We start from the raw sequence: 17,131 nt of genomic DNA on the forward strand, positions 1-17,131 counted from the left end.
TCTGTAGTTTTGCCTTTTCCAGAATGTCATGTTGTTGGAACCTTACAGTATGTGGCTGTTTCAGATGGGCTGCTTTCTCCTGGCTCATAGATCATTTTTAAAGAAGTGCCGTTTTGTTCGACTGAGCTAACATCTGACATCCAGCCACAGGCACAGGGGGTGACTGGACTGGAAGATGGGTCACTAGCTCATCAGCTATTTTCCTGAAAGTGGTTTGGTCAAACGTTCTTGCAATCATTTACTTTCTTCTAACTGAGCCCACGTTACAAATTTTCTTGGTCAAACGTTGGCTTCTGCTTGTGCACAAGCTAAGCACAGTTTAGCTGAGCTTTATTGAAGAGGTAACTTACTTCTGGAGTCCCTGGGTGGTTAAGTGCTTGGCTACTAACTGAAAGATCAGAGGTTTGAGTCCATCCAGAGGAGCCTCAGAAGAAAGGCCTGGCTATCTTCCTCTGAAAAATCAGCCATTGAAAAAACTCTATGGAACGCAGTTCTGCTCTCACACGTGGGGTTGTCAGGAGCCAGAACTCACTCAACAGCAACCGGTTTGAGACATATTTTTTAATCAGTAGCATCCGAATTCCCAGTTTTACTGCCGGCATAAAGAGACAGCACTATACCGCACTTTTATGTAAATAACACACTCCTTCTGGGTTTGTTTGCCCGCTGTGCCCCCCCCCCGGTATTTTCAAATGCAGAAGTGCGCATTATTTGTGTAGAATACAGTAGCCTTTGTTTTATCCAGGGATTTGCCTTTTGTAAGCGCCAGGGAAAACTGCTGTCAATAGTAATAGTGAACAGTTTATCTGGCGCTTAATATGTGTCAGCGGCTATTCCCAGAGCATTACAGAAATTAACTCACTGCAGCTAGGTAAGGCAGGTATTATTATTATTCCCATTTTAGAACTGACAAAATTAGCAGAGAGAAGCTAAATAACTTGCCAGAGTTTGTACATCCGGCGAGTAGCGGAGTTGGGATATACGCCTCCGCAGTGAGGTTGTCCTCAGACACTAACGAGTAAGCCTGCACACACGCCTGTCTAGCCACCTGTGGGAAGAAACGGAAACCCAGTCAGTGGCATGGTGTCGGGTTGGAGGCAGACAGCATGAAGAGAGGGCAGCAGGTCAGCCACGGATACATGTTGTTGTTGTCAGCTGCTATTGAATTGGCCTGACTCATGGCAACCGCGTGCACAATGAAATGAAACGCAGCCTGGTCCTGCACCATCCCCATGATCTGGTTGCAGATAGAACTACTGTGATCCTCAGGACTCTCGTTGGCTGATTTTTGGGCATAAATCACCAGGCCTTTCTTCCTAGTCTTAGTCTGGAACCTCCAGTGAAACCTGTTCAGCATCATAGTAACAGACAAGCCTAGAGTGGTAGGTCATTGAGACTGCTGTAGGGGGTCCCATCGAAGTACTGCCTAGGGGAAGGGGATCCTGGCTAAGGAATGTGAGCACTAAGGATTCTGTAGTGTCCAGCACCTGGACTGCTCCTCTGTGCTTGGGGACTCCATCATTATAAGAGACAGAACTCTGGTTCACGTGATGGAAGCTGAAAAGTCCATATATTTGCTCTCTTCCCCTCTGGTAGTGGCAGCATCTAGTGCCCAGTGGTGGCCATGACAGCAGTAGCGGGACAAGTGTCAGCAGAGATGCCCAGTGTCCAGCAACTACAGCAGTGGCGTCCTAGGAGCAATGTCTAGGGGCCAGTGGTGGCAGCAACAGTGATAGCAGCAGACACCAGCAGAGGTAGTGGTGGCCGCCTGGTCAGGCCCCTCCTTGGCATGACCTTGGCGGTGGTTCCAGTTGCCAGACCTCCCTTGGTTTCAGCCTAATCTGGGCCTGGCTCTCCAGGCTTCCCTTGGCGATGTGAGCTACCTGTAAATTCCTCCCCAGAAATTCTAAAGTGCCAGAGTCACTTTAGTTGTTTGCACCCAAGAGCCATGACCAAGTTGGTGGAGTAGTAACTACAGCACCTTAGCTAAGAGCTGATTTATACCACCAGTTGACACCACATCTGACTCCATACTCACCAAGCTTCCTTCTTTCTGATCCTGTGAGCTACCATGTATCATGTTTTAGGGCAAGGTCAACTTCCCCTTGTCCTGGTCTACTTGACAAGTGGGTTTCTTGTTCAATAAATTGGCATCCTGGTTTCATACAGCCTTGGGTAGGACAGTTTATGAGTTTGGTTTATGTGAGTCTTTCCTTGAGGGCAGATATTCACTCAGCATGTCAATAAAATCACGTTTTGAGGATAGCCTCTTGCCTGAGTTGAATGAGAGATAGATGCCCTCTTGTGGGAAACTAGCTTGCGAGTCCAGCCAGACTTACCCAGGAAACGCCCTCTTCATGCATGAAAAAAAAAAGGGGGGGTGGAGTGGGGGAGTCTTTTATATCCGAAAGTTCTGGTTAGACTCTCGGCCCCAACACTTGGGGTATGTGTCCTTTGGCAACGTACTAACTTGCCGAGCCTCTGTTTCCTTACCCGCTAAATGGGGATGATAGTGCTTACCTCATGAGTTTGCTGCAAGGATTACGGGTAAAATTAGGCACAGTGGCAGGCACAGGGTAAGTCTTCAGGAAATGCTAGCAACTAACAAGAATGACCTCAAAACAACAATATCAATAATTACAAAAGCAGCTGGTAACCGGCAGACAACTCTGAGTGGAAACAGAGAGGTTCTAGAAGCCAGTGTAGGAGGGAAGGCAAAAGGAGCCTGCTCTGCAGCTTTGTTCAGAAGGGACCTGTTGGCATGCTGGCTGTTAGACCTGCGGCCCCACATGAGCAGAACCTGCTGTCTCAAAGCCCCGGGGCCCCGTGTGTGCGAGCTTTTGGCAAATCTGGCTTTGGAACGGGCACGTGTTTTTTTTTTTTTTCCTCTTATGGTAAAAATACAGAACAAAACATTTGCCATTTCAGTGTTTTGTTATGTGTACGATTTAGTGGCATTAATTATATTCATCACCACGATCCTTTTCCAAATTGTTTTATCACGTTTATCAGAAACTCAGTGTCCTTTAAGCAATCCTCGCCCTTCCTCCCTCCCACCCTTGGTAATCACTAGTTAACTTTGGTCTCTATGCATTTGCCTGTTCGAGATGTGTCTTCTAAGTGGGATCATACAATATTTGTCCTTTTGTGTCAGGCTTGTTGCACTCAGCATAAGGTTTCCAAGGTTCATCCACGTTGCAGCATGGATCGCGATGTTTGTTTCTGAAGAGCAGCTGTCTGCAGGGTGCAGTGGTGTCACAAGGAGAGCATGGGGGTTGGGGACCACACTGGGTGACACTGTCAGAGGGGGTGACACCAAAATGACTGCCTATAAAAATATCCCTGTAGTTAGTTGTAACAACAGAAACATTTTTCATAAGCCCAGTTTATCTAAACCCACATGTATCAATATACCTACAAGGCTAAAACTCTATGCTAATTTACTTCTTGAATCTTCTAATGTGCTCTGGTCAGAGCTGTCATTATTACCCAATTACGGTGATGCTTCAGATCACGTGGTTTTGTCTGTGGGTGCTACAAGCACACACTGTTGTTTTCGTGGCAGCTGATGTCTTTATACGGACTGATTTTGTCAAATTTTCTGGTGTTTTAGCTACATTATTGTGGAAATTAGTATTTGTGAACCCGTATTATAGCTTTTTTGAGGCTTAAGTAGTAATTAAAGGAAAAGGAAGAGTGATATACAGGAATTACAAGTAACATTAGTACAAATAACATTACTGAAGATTCTGTATGGTTTGGTGTGGGAAGAGGTCCGTTGGGGGGTGAAGCCATGAGTTACTGCGCTGGGTGACACTGACCTCAGCACCACCATTGGCAGAGTGGTCCTGGGCATGGCAGTCAAGGGGTGCTCTTCCCTTCTTTCCCAGCCTCCCTGTTCTCGCCACCCCCCATTCTTCCCTGGTAGTCCTTCAGCACCAGGGTGACCTGCTGGTCCAAGCCCACATCTCCCCCAAACATCCTCTCCATTTTCTGTGTCACAGCCTCTCTGTTCTGAGGCCCATCCCCTCTGTGCCCTCATGACTTAAATGTATTGCTCTTAACCTTCCAGCAGCCCCAAGTGACTAGTTAGTCCTGCACACCTGAAGCCAGTTTCTGACCTCTGGGTTTACACCACTGGTCCTGAGCTCTGTGGGATATCCTTGTCCTTCCAAAGCTTTCTTGAAATTCCTCAGTGCTGACATTTCCCCCTATCTTCTCCCAACCCCTAGTTTCACCTTCCACAGGATTCTCAATTTGGCTTGGGGCTCTTTTCTCTACCAGCTCTCATCTCTGCTCAGAGCTGACCCAGACGGACTCTGCCCTCTTCCTGGCCTTGTGCTCACACATAAACCCCACTCCTTTGAGGCATTTGTGTCGGCCACAGAGCTGGCTGAGAGTTCACTTCACGGAGGGAATTCACATCACAGAAATGTACACAACTTAAAGTTCGAATATTGAATATTCCACACCTTAAGAGTCCTTACGCAATTCCTTCATTTTGGTTGGCCATCCTCTCTCCCTCCTCCCCACTCTTCTCAAGAGCAACCCCCCAATTCCCTCCATCTTCTTGGCAGGGCTCTCACTTTGTCTTGTTGTTTCCCCGCCCCCACCTCATTAAAGAATGCCTAGGACCTCTCTTCATTCTCACTTGACTCATCCAAGGTGTTTTGCTTTCATAATATCATCTTCCCTAGAAAAATTATCCAATGATTGGGGGAGGGGAGGGAAGAGGAAGGCAAAATTCTTGTTTCTCATCTCTCCAGCCCTTATTTAGACAGAAACCTGGAGTCACACAGCTCAAAAGCAAAGGTTTCCTAACTAGCAGTGGAATTCTTTTTTCAAACAATATCACATGGAGAACCCCAAGATGTAAAACATACACACATCTTCTCTGCTTGAAGCAGAAGTGGGGTACGGAGCACCCCCTCCTCACCCATCTTTCCCCTGGAGGGTCACTGAAAAGCCTCCAAGGAGCTCCTAACAGTCTTCTAAAACCGGATGCTGTCGGGTTGACTCTGACTGACGGTGACCCCATGTGTATCAGACTAGAGCTGTGCTCCACAGGATTTTCAATGGCTGATGTTTTTGGAAATAGATCACCAGGCTTTTCTTCCGAGGTGCCTCTGGGTGGACTCGGACCTCCGGGTCAAGGACAGTAACTGTTTGCACCACCCAGGTACTCCATCACTCCCCTGAACATGATTGGGAAAACCACTGGTTTAAGGTACCTGCCCTCCAGGAAGCCTTTGATGAAATGCGAATTTGTTTTCCGGGGTGGTAGCACCTTGTTGCCATAGGAAGGGGGCTTCTGATGAAGGTTTCATTTGAATGAAAGGTTCTGCCACTAAAAAAAAGAAAAAAACAAACAAACAAAAACTGGCTGTGCTCCTGCAAGAGTGTAGCTGCCTGGTAGAACCTGGAGGAATCCTGCGAGGGTGGCGGGGGAGGGGGGCCCCCCCGCCCTTCAGCCCCACCCATGGCCTTGGGCCTCCTCCACCCAGGCGGGCAGGCCTGCTGCTTTTTATGACCTCACTGTTGAAACGAAAGTCACACACCATAAACAGGTGCCAGGCTGCTGGCGTCATCAGGTTCTCACAAGTTCTCTTTGTCTTTCCACATGATTTAAGGGGGTATTTTCCCAGGTGCAAACAGTAAGCCCTGTGAGCATGTACTCCTTTCTGCAAAGGAAGGTTTGACTCTCTAATACACAAAGGGCAAACAAATGGTTCACCCGCTATGCTCCCATGTAGGAGGTCCTGCTTCAACAAGTGTGGCCAATCAGGTCACAGGGCAGTTTTAATTAGGATTAGCCTTTTCTGAAAGGAGCCTGTGTTAAAAAACGGCCCTGGAAATAATGGGTTCAGAAATGCTGATTCCCAGTCCACAGACGTGCTTGCATAAGCCCAGGGCCCGGCCAGCGGCCCAGGTATGAGGCGTAGCTGGTTTCTGTCAGTGCGGAGGGCGGGGCGGCCCTTGGCTCAGCTGGCTGTGGCAAGTCAGTGCCTGGCTTAGACCTTGCCTGCTCTGAATGGAGGAGGAGAAAGTCCAATCACTGGCAAGCACAGACTTTTTGTGGCCCCACAGCCTCCAAAGTCACAGAACATTCCAGAAGGTAAGTAGAAAGCAGAGTTGTGCCTTCCTTCTTTCCTGGTCTTGGGAAAGCCACAGGGTGGTAGGTCTAAAGTTCACCAGGAAAGGAATTCCAGAGGCAGCCAGGCCTCCCTGGCTTAACCGGAGGTATTTGCTACTCTGTCTATTTATGTCTTTAAAAAACTGACTCAGGTACCCTGATTTTTAGTAAAACTAATTAATTTAATTTGGTGAATGAGCTTCAAGTATTAATATTACATGGGACTGTATCAATTTCCGATTGCATATATTTCAACCTGGTTGATGTATACAAGGAAGTTACAATAACTTACGAGAACATAATATTTGTGACACCCGGCAGTGCTTTCTAAGAAAGACTCATTTTCCAAATAAACGTAAAAGAATAAAGTGATCGAGTTTTAATAAATGAAGTTTCTTTACATTCTATTAAGTGAGCATGTGATTTTTTTTTCTTTTTTGCTCACCTGATAAATAGCAAATGACAAGAAAGGGTTAAGGAATTGTGTCTTTTAGATTAATGGGTTAGAAGTCAGATAATTGAGCATTCTAGTGACAGCACTCACATTTTTCTGGGTTTGGAGGCATTTTAACTAGGCCCATTCAAAACACTTAAATTTTATTTTCTGCAGTTGTTCAATACACATAGCATTTGGTAGCTACTCCATAAGTGTTGGACGAGTGAACAAGTAGATCAATGAATTAGATTTTAAGTGAATCAATCGTCGATGTTTAAAAAAAAACAAAAACCCAAACCCATTGCTGTTGAGTTGAGTCTGACTCATAGCGTCCCTACAGGACAGAATAGAACCGCCCTGTAAAGCTTCCAAGGATTCAGCTGCCAACTTTCTGGTTAGCAGCTGAGTGCTTAAAACCACTTCACCAACAGGGCTCCCGTTGATGTTTATTGATGAAATAATATGATAAAAGTCATACTTCCATGGACAAAACCTTGAACTAGAAGGCAGGATGCTCAGTTCTATTTGCCCTGAAAAACTGGGTATTTGGCAAGCCTGTTGCCTTCTTGAGCCTCAGTTTCCCCACTAGGTTAGATGGTCACCTTCCAGCTCTAAATGTGTACAATTTTTAAAGTTTTCTGTAACTCAGCTTCTCCATCTTTAAAAAAAAAAAAAGTCTTGCTTGTATTATGCGGTCTCAAGAAACTTGGTTAGGTGACATCAGTAAGCGTTCCAGCTTCTCTGTGAGCTGAGAAGCGTCCCCCGTATGATAAAAATTAATAAACGATGTCACTAAGCAAACCCGATGAAATGATTCTAGCTGCACTGGCAACGCTCTGCTCTGCACGATTATTTGTTCCTCATCTGGCCCCAGCTACCCATTTTCCTCGGCAAGAAAACCATTCTGCCTTCATGAAAGTACGCGCAGAAGTGAAGCTGATGTAATGAAACAAGTGTTTACCGTAAAAAATATAAAAACCATATGTTGTTGAAGAGAAGTGGGCTTCACGCCTCCTAATGTTCCATGCTGAACTCAACTGTCACCAACAGTGGGAGACCGGCCGGGCTCTCAGTTTCCAAAGTGAACACGATTAAAAACAGAAGCAGCCTGACACGCCTCCTCCTCCAGGTCTTTGGCAAATGGGCTCCTTAAGCCCCTGCGTTTATATGTGTGTGTGTATACACTGGCGTGGACTCAGAGACTTGGTAACAAACTCGTTTTTCAGAAGTGTCTGCCAACTGCAGGGTGGGGAATAAAAACACCAGCCTGTACTGGGAAAGAAGTCTGGGTGGCACATTGAAGAAGAAAACCCTTCAAAAACAATCTTCCATGATGGTACTGCAGGGATAAACAGTTCCCATCATCTGGCTTTTGAGTTTGGGGAGATAAGTAGACAGCAAAAGCCTCAGCCCTTCGTCACTTTTACAGATGTTTATACACTTTTGTTTCTTCCAGCTGCCTCTGACAAAATTCTGAGGGACGCTGGGCACCCTGAGTCACAATGGGCAACGAGAACAGCACCCCGGACAACCAGGTGGGTGTCAGGAAGTTTCTCCCTCGACTTGCACCTCTCTCTTGATTGATTTGACTAGACCTTTTTTTCCCCAGCATTACATCAGCCAAGGGAGGACCAAGCTAAGACACAGCCTGTGCCTAGATCCACGGGGTATGTAGGTCTCTATTCAGGTATTAGGTTTTCATTCCATTTTCTGGATTCTCTTTCATTAAGGCTAACCTTGGCCTTATAGGCCATGAAAACTAGTTTGTTTTTTTTTATTCCATGCTTTAAAATCAACATACTGAGAGTTTAGCACATTTTTTTTCTAGATCGTGCCCACCCATCACCTCACTTACGTGGATTCATGAGATGAGGTTAAAATAGACCCTTTTCTGCACTCCTCTCCAAAATAAAGTTATGGCCACTAAAAGGTTATTTTAAAATTGATCAGAGTTGTGCAGATTAAATGTGAACTGTTGTTCTCATGTTGGGTAAGGTTTTCATGCTTGGCAAATGGATTTTAAGTGTTTGTACAGATGGAAACCCTGGTGGCTTAGTGGTTAAGTGCCACGGCTGCTAACCAAAAGGTCGGCAGTTCCAATCCTCCAGGCGCTCCTTGGAAACTCTACGGGGCAGTTCTACTCTGTCCTATATGAATCGACTTGACGGCAGTGGGTTTGGGTTTTTTTTTTTTGTGCAGATGGCTGGGGTATTAAAAATGTTTACATTTTATAGTCATAAGTTTTAAGTCTGGAGAGTGTTAACGCCTTGGTATCCAAAATCAGGCAGGCATTTTCTCATTTATGTCACACACGGTGGAAATTCTGGGTAAATGGCCCCGAGTCTCTTGAATGAAAAAGTTGAATCTAAAAGCCAGCATATTCCAGCTTGCTTTCCCTCTGCCTCTTTCTTCCCTGAAATCTTTTTTCCTCAGACAGGTAAACAGAAGTCCTCAAAAGGTGGCAAACCTCAGTGTCTGTAGTGGCAGGAGAGAAACAATACACGTGTGAAATGACTGGCTGTGACACAATGGGGAGAGGTGGGGACTGTGGCGAATAGCAGAGTTCTCGTCCCTTTTTGGAATGGAGGCACCCACACCAGCTCCAGCTGGGAATGCCGTCTTAGTGTTACAAGCCCTTCTCATTTCTTCAAGAGATGTCAGAAACCCAGATTCCTCTATGAAAGCTTAAATGTTTTAAATTAAACTTTTTATTTTGAGAAATTGTACATTTGCATGCAGTTGTACGAAATAACAGAGAGAGATCCTGGGTACCCTTCACCTAGCCTCCCTCAATGGTAACATCCTGTACAACCAGAATAGATAGTCAAGATACAGAACATCTTCATCACAGTAATTTTATAGCCACAGCTGCCTCCCTCCCACCCCCACCCCTAACCTCTGGCAACACTAATCTGGTCTCCATTTCTATAATTTTGTCATTTTAAGAATTTTATATAAACTTTATCTAAATACGGTATGTGAGCTTTGGGGGTTGGCTTTTTTTACCCAGCATAATTCCCTCAAGATGCATCCAAGTTGTGTGTGCGTTGGACAGCTGGGTCTTCTGTATTGCTGAGTGGCACTTCACAGTCTAGATATACTGCGGTGTGGATGACCACTCGCCCATTGAAGGACATCTGGGTTGTTCTCAGTTTTGGGGTATTATGAATAAAGCTGCTATAAACATTTGTGTACAGGTTTTTGTGCCAATATAAGTTTTCATCTTTCTGGGATAAATGTTCACGAGTAAAATTGCTGGGTCCTATGGCAGTTGTATGTTTAGTTTTATAAGGAACCGCCAAACTGTTTACAAGAGTCACTGTCCTGTGTTATATTCCCACCAGCAACGTACGAGTGATCTGCTCTCTCTACATGCAGGCCAGCATTTGGTGTTGCCACCATTTGGTGTTGCCATTCTGATAGGTGTGTTGCAAGATCTCACTGTGGTTTTAATTTGCATTTCCCTACTGGCTAATAATGGTATACATCTTTTCATGTGCTTATTTGCCATCCGTATATTCTCTTTGATGAAATTTCTGTTCATATCTTCTGCCCGTTTTCTAATTGGATTACGTTAGGTTTGTTTCATTGTTGAGTTTTAAGAGTTCTTTATATATTCTAGATACTAGTCCTTTGTGGCTTGTAAATATTTTCCTCCCCTTTGTACTTTTCTTTTCATCCTCTTAACGGGCTCTTTGGCAGAGCAAATGTTTTTAATTTTGATGATGCCCAATTTATTAGTTTTTCCTTAATGGATAGTGTTTTTAGTGCTAAGTCTAAGAACTCTTAGCTAGCCGCTATGTCCCAAAGACTTCTTTTTTTTTCCTAAAAGTTTTAGTTTTACATTTTTAAGTTTGTGATTCGTTGAGTTAATTTTTGTATTAGATGTGAGGTTTCAGTCAAGTTGTTCAGTTTTTCTTTTCTTGCCTATAAATGTCCATCTCTCCAGCACCATTTATTGTGAAGGCTATTCTTCCTTCTTTGAATTGCTTTTGCACCTTCGTCAAAAATCAGTTGGGCACGTTCATATGGATCTATTTCTGGGTTTTCTACTGTTTCATTGATCTACGTGTCTATCCCTCTGCCCATACACACTCTTGATTATTATAGCTATACAGTACAGGCAATTCCCAGGTTATGAACATCCAACTTACAATTTGTACTTAAGAACGGTTTGCCATAAAGCCTATTATATTAAAAATTTGGGTTAAATACAATGGTTCATAATAACAAACACACACTACTTGTGACACTCATGAAAACACTGAAGTGTTTCTTAAGTGTTTTATGCGCATAGAAAGGTAAAATATATGCTATATACTAAGACAAACACTTGACTAACTGATGCTAAATAAGCATGTACCTGTTCTGACTTACCCACAATTTTGACTGAAAGACAGACTGAGGCCCAAATCTCGTTTGTAACCCGGGGACTGCCTATAGGCCTAATATCAGGGACAGTGAGCCCTCTCACTTTATACTTTTTGAAGATTGTTTTACCTATTTTAAGACCTGTGGCATTCCATATAAATTTTAGAATAAGCTTGTCTATGTTTACAAAAATCTTGCTAGGATTTTGCTGGAAATAACACTAGACCTATAAACTTGGAAAGAACTGAGATCTACTCTGGTGAGTCTTCCAATCCATGAACACATGGTATGTCTCTCCTTATATTTAGGTCTTCTTTGATTTCTTTCATCAACATTCTGTAATTTTCAGCCATGGCTTTGAACCAGTTCAAACCTCTGCTGAGAATCTGCATTTCCACCCCAGATATACTGAATCAGGACTTACATTTTAACAATCCCAAGGCGATTCTTATGTATAATAAAATTTGAGAACCACTGCTCTACTAGTGGTTCTCAGAATTGGTCCCTAACCAGCAGCATTAGCATCTAACCAGAAGCATTAGCACTACCTCGGAACTTGTTAACCCAATAAAAAACCTGTTAGACATGCAAATTCTCAGCAGGGTTTCAAATCAGAATGAACCTGTTCGAAGCCCTGTTTTCAGCATACAGATCCTATATGTTTCCTTAAGTGTATGCCTAACTATTTCCTTTTCTTTTGAGTGATCGTAAAAGGTATTGTATTTTTTTTTAACTTTTATTGAGCTTCAAGTGAACGTTTACAAATCGAGTCAGACTGTCACATATAAGTTTATATACATCTTACTCCGTACTCCCACTTGCTCTCCCCCTAATGAGTCAGCCCTTCCAGTCTCTCCTTTTGTGACAATTTTGCCAGCTTCCAACTCTCTCTATCCTCCCATCCCCCCTCTAGACAGGAGATGCCAACACAGTCTCAAGTGTCCACCTGATATAATTAGCTCACTCTTCATCAGCATCTCTCTCCCACCCACTGACCATTCCCTTTCATGTCTGATGAGTTGTCTTCGGGAATAGTTTCTGTCCTGTGCCAACAGAAGGTTTGGGGACCATGACCGCCGGGATTCCTCTAGTCACAGTCAGACCATTAAGTATGGTCTTTTTGTGTTTTTTGTGTGTGAGAATTTGGGGTCTGCATCCCACTGATCTCCTGCTCCCTCAGGGGTTCTCTATTGTGCTCCCTGTCAGGGCAGTCAACAGTTCTGGCCAGGTACCATCTAGTTCTTCTGGTCTCAGGATGATGTAGGTCTCTGGTTCATGTGGCCCTTTCTGTCTCTTGGGCTTTTGGTTGTCGTGTGACCTTGGTGTTCTTCATTCTCCTTTGATCCAGGTGGGTTGAGACCAATTGATGCATCTTAGATGGCCGCTTGTTAGCATTTAAGACCCCAGACGCCACATTTCAAAGTGGGATGCAAAATGTTTTCATAATAGAATTATTTTGCCAATTGACTTAGAAGTTCCCTTAAACCATGGTCCCCAAGCCCCCGCCCTTGCTCCGCTGACCTTTGAAGCATTCATTTTATCCCGGAAACTTCCTTTGCTTTTGGTCCAGTCCAATTGAGCTGACCTTCCATGTATTGAGTGTTGTCCTTCCCTTCACCTAAAGCAGTTCTTATCTACTAATTAATCAGTAAAAAACCCTCTCCCACCCTCCCTCCCTCCCCGCCTTGTAACCACAAAAGTATGTGTTCTTCTCAGTTTATACTATTTCTCAAGAGCTTATAATAGTGGTCTTATACAATATTTGTCCTTTTGCCTCTGACTCATTTCGCTCAGCATAATGCCTTCCAGGTACCTCCATGTTATGAAATGTTTCAGAGATTCGTCACTGTTCTTTATCGATGCGTAGTATTCCATTGTGTGAATATACCACAATTTATTTACCCATTCATCCTTTGATGGACACCTTGGTTGCTTCCAGCTTTTTGCTATTGTAAACAGAGCCGCAATAAACATGGGTGTGCATATATCTGTTTGTGTGAAGGCTTATTTCTCTAGGGTATATTCCGAGGAGTGGGATTTCTGGGTTGTATGGTAGTTCTATTTCTAACTGTTTAAGATAACGCCAGATAGATTTCCAAAGTGGTTGTACCATTTTACATTCCCACCAGCAGTGCATAAGAGTTCCAATCTCTCCGCAGCCTCTCCAACATTTATTATTTTGTGTTTTTTGGATTAATGCCAGCCTTGTTGGAGTGAGATGGAATCTCATCGTGGTTTTAATTCGCATTTCCCTAATGGCTAATGATCGAGAGCATTTTCTCAAGTGTCTGTTAGCTGCCTGAATATCTTCTTTAGTGAAATGTGTGTTCATATCCTTTGCCCACTTCTTGATTGGGTTGTTTGTCTTTTTGTGGTTGAGTTTTAACAGAATCATATAGATTTCAGAGATCAGGCACTGGTCGGAGATGTCATAGCTGAAAATTCTTTCCCAGTCTGTAGGTGGTCTTTTTACTCTTTTGGTGAAGTCTTTAGATGAGCATAGGTGTTTGATTTTTAGGAGCTCCCAGTTATCTGGTTTCTCTTCGTCATTTTTGGTAATGTTTTGTATTCTGTTTATGCCTCGTATTAGGGCTCCTAAGGTTGTCCCTATTTTTTCTTCCATGATCTTTATCGTTTTAGTCTATGTTTAGGTCTTTGATCCACTTGGAGTTAGTTTTTGTGCTTGGTGTGAGGTGTGGGTCCTGTTTCATTTTTTTGCAAATGGATATCCAGTTATGCCAGCACCATTTGTTAAAAAGACTATGTTTTCCCCAATTAACTGACACTGGGCCTTTGTCAAATATCAGCTGCTCATATGTGGATGGATTTATATCTGGGTTCTCAATTCTGTTCCACTGGTCTATGTGCCTGTTGTTGTACCAATACCAGGCTGTTTTAACTACTGTGGCTGTATAATAGGTTCTGAAATCAGGTAGAGTGAGGCCTCCCACTTTCTTCTTCTTTTTCAGTAATGCTTTCCTTATCCGAGGCTTTTTTCCCTTCCATATGAAGTTGGTGATTTGTTTCTCTATCACCTTAAAAAATGACATTGGAATTTGGATGGGAAGTGCATTGTACGTACAGACGGCTTTTGGTAGAATAGATAATTTTACTATGTTAAGTCTTCCTATCCATGAGCAGGGTATGTTTTTCCACTTATATGTCCTTTTTAATTTCTTGTAGTAGAGCTTTGAAGTTTTCTTTGTATAGGTCTTTTACATCCTTGGTAAGATTTATTCCTAAGTATTTTATCTTCTTGGGGGCTACTGTGAATGGTATTGATTTGTTTATTTCCTCTTCGATGTTCTTTTTGTTGATGTAGAGGAATCCAAGTGATTTTTGTATGTTTATTTTATAACCTGAGACTCTGCCAAACTCTTCTATTAGTTTCAGTAGTTTTCTGGAGGATTCCTTAGGGTTTTCTGTGTATAAGATGTCATCTGCAAATAGAGATAATTTTACTTCCTCTTTGCCAATCCTGATGCCCTTTATTTCTTTGGTTAGCCTAATTGCTCTGGCTAGGACTTCTAGCACAATGTTGAATAAGAGCGGTGATAAAGGGCATCCTTGTCTAGTTCCCGTTCTCAAGGGAAATGCTTTCAGGTTCTCTCCATTTAGAGTGATGTTGGCTGTTGGCTTTGCATAGATGCCCTTTATTATGTTGAGGAATTTTCCTTCAATTCCTATTTTGGTGAGAATTTTTATCATAAATGGGTGTTGGACTTTGTCAAATGCCTTTTCTGCATCAATTGATAAGATCATGTGGTTTTTGTCTTTTATTTATGTGGTGGATTACATTAATGGTTTTTCTAATATTAAACCAGCCTTGCATACCTGGTATAAATCCCACTTGGTCGTGGTGAATTATTTTTTTGATATGTTGTTGAATTCTATTGGCTAGAATTTTGTTGAGGATTTTTGCATCTATGTTCATGAGGGATATAGGTCTATAATTTTCTTTTTTTGTAATGTCTTTACCTGGTTTTGGTATCAGGGAGATGGTGGCTTCATAGAATGAGTTGGGTAGTATTCTGTCATTTTCTATGCTTTGAAATACCTTTAGTAGTAGTGGTGTTAACTCTTCTCTGAAAGTTTGGTAGAACTCTGCAGTGAAGCCGTCCGGGCCAGGGCTTTTTTTGTTGGGAGTTTTTTGATTACCGTTTCAATCTCTTTTTTTGTTATGGGTCTATTTAGTTGTTCTACTTCTGAATGTGTTAATTTAGGTAGGTAGTGTTTTTCCAGGGATTCATCCATTTCTTCTAGGTTTGCAAATTTGTTAGAGTACAGTTTTTCGTAATAATCTGATGATTCTTTTAATTTCAGTTGGGTCTGTTGTGATGTGGCCCTTCTCGTTTCTTATTCGGGTTATTTGCTTCCTTTCCTGTGTTTCTTTAGTCAGTCTAGCCAATGGTTTATCAATTTTGTTAATTTTTTCAAAGAACCAGCTTTTGGCTTTGTTAATTCTTTCAATTGTTTTTCTGTTCTCTAATTCATTTAGGTCAGCTCTAATTTTTATTATTTGTTTTCTTCTGGTGCCTGATGGATTCTTTTGTTGCTCACTTTCTATTTGTTCAAGTTGTAGGGACAGTTCTCTGATTTTGGCTCTTTCTTCTTTTTGTATGTGTGCATTTATCGATATAAATTGGCCTCTGAGCACTGCTTTTGCTGTGTCCCAGAATTTTGATAGGAAGTATTTTCATTCTCGTTGCATTCTATGAATTTCCTTATTCCCTCCTTGATGTCTTCTATAACCCAGTCTTTTTTCAGGAGAGTATTGTTCAGTTTCCAAGTATTTGATTTCTTTTCCCTAGTTTTTCTGTTATTGATTTCTAGTTTTATTGCCTTATGGTCTGAGAAGATGCTTTGTAATATTTCGATGTTTTGGATTCTGCAAAGGTTTGTTTTATGACCTAACATGTGGTCTATTCTAGAGAATGTTCCATGTGCGCTAGAAAAAAAAGTATACTTTGCAGCAGTTGGGTGGAGAGTTCTATATAAGTCAATGAGGTCAAGTTGGTTGATTGTTGTAATTAGGTCTTCCGTGTCTCTATTGAGCTTCTTACTGGAAGTCCTGTCCTTCTCTGAAAGTGGTGTGTTGAAGTCTCCTACTATAATTGTGGAGGTGTCTATCTCACTTTTCAGTTCTGTTAAAATTTGATTTATGTATCTTGCAGCCCTGTCATTGGGTGCATAAATATTTAATATGGTTATGTCTTCCTGATCAATTGTCCCTTTTATCATTATGGAGTGTCCTTCTTTATCCTTTGTGGTGGATTTAAGTCTAAAGTCTATTTTGTCAGAAATTAATATTGCTACTCCTCTTCTTTTTTTGCTTATTGTTTGCTTGATATATTTTTTTCCATCCTTTGAGTTTTAGTTTGTTTGTGTCTCTAAGTCTAAGGTGTGTCTCTTGTAGGCAGCATATAGACGGATCGTGTTTCTTTATCCAGTCCGAGACTCTCTGTCTCTTTATTGGTGCATTTAGTCCATTTACATTCAGCGTAATTATAGATAAATGTTTAGTGTCGTCATTTTGATGCCTTTTTATGTGTGTTGTTGACAATTTCATTTTTCCACTTACTTTTTTGTGCTGAGACGTTTTTCTTAGTAAATTGTGAGATCCTCATTCTCGTAGTGTTTGACTTTATGTTTGTTGAGTCGTTATGTTTTTCTTGGCTTTTATCTTGAGTTATGGAGTTGTTATACCTCTTTGTGGTTACCTTAATATTTACCCCTATTTTTCTAAGTAAAAACCTAACTTGTATTGTCCTATATCGCCTTGTATCACTCTCCATATGGCAGTTCTATGCCACCTGTATTTAGTCCCTCTTTTTGATTATTGTGATCTTTTACGTTTTGACTTCAGTGATTCCCTGCTATGAGCATTTTTTTTTTAATTAATCTTAATTTGTTTTTGTGATTTCCCTATTTGAGTTGATATAGGATGTTCTGTTTTGTGACCTTGTGTTGTGCTGCTATCTGATATTATTGGTTTTCTGACCAAACAATTTCCTTTAGTATTTCTTGTAGCTTTGGTTTGGTTTTTGCAAATTCTCTAAGCTTGTGTTTATCTGTAAATATCTTAATTTTGCCTTCATATTTCAGAGAGAGTTTTGCTGGATATATGATCCTTGGCTGGCAGTTTTTCTCCTTCAGTGCTCTGTGTATGTCATCCCATTGCCTTCTTGCCT

At 42.1% G+C, this 17,131-nt stretch overlaps 1 protein-coding gene across 8 annotated transcripts in view; it reads left to right on the forward strand.

Moving 5' to 3' along the window:
- The window catches only part of TACC2 (transforming acidic coiled-coil containing protein 2), a 264,177-nt gene that overhangs the window by 16,754 nt on the left and 230,292 nt on the right, over positions 1 to 17,131 (forward strand). For 7 of the 8 annotated variants that reach the window (XM_049855751.1, XM_049855752.1, XM_049855745.1 and 4 more), the window contains exons 1-2: positions 5,838 to 6,115; positions 8,026 to 8,104. In XM_049855751.1, the coding sequence (XP_049711708.1) occupies positions 8,072 to 8,104 (33 nt within the window). In that variant the 5' untranslated portion in view covers positions 5,838 to 6,115; positions 8,026 to 8,071. Of the gene's footprint in view, positions 1 to 5,837; positions 6,116 to 8,025; positions 8,105 to 17,131 lie in introns of those variants that run through there. The other variant, XM_049855746.1, reaches the window with a different exon arrangement.

Source organism: Elephas maximus, chromosome 16 (genome assembly GCF_024166365.1).
Source record: "Elephas maximus indicus isolate mEleMax1 chromosome 16, mEleMax1 primary haplotype, whole genome shotgun sequence".
NCBI classification, from domain to species: domain Eukaryota; kingdom Metazoa; phylum Chordata; class Mammalia; order Proboscidea; family Elephantidae; genus Elephas; species Elephas maximus.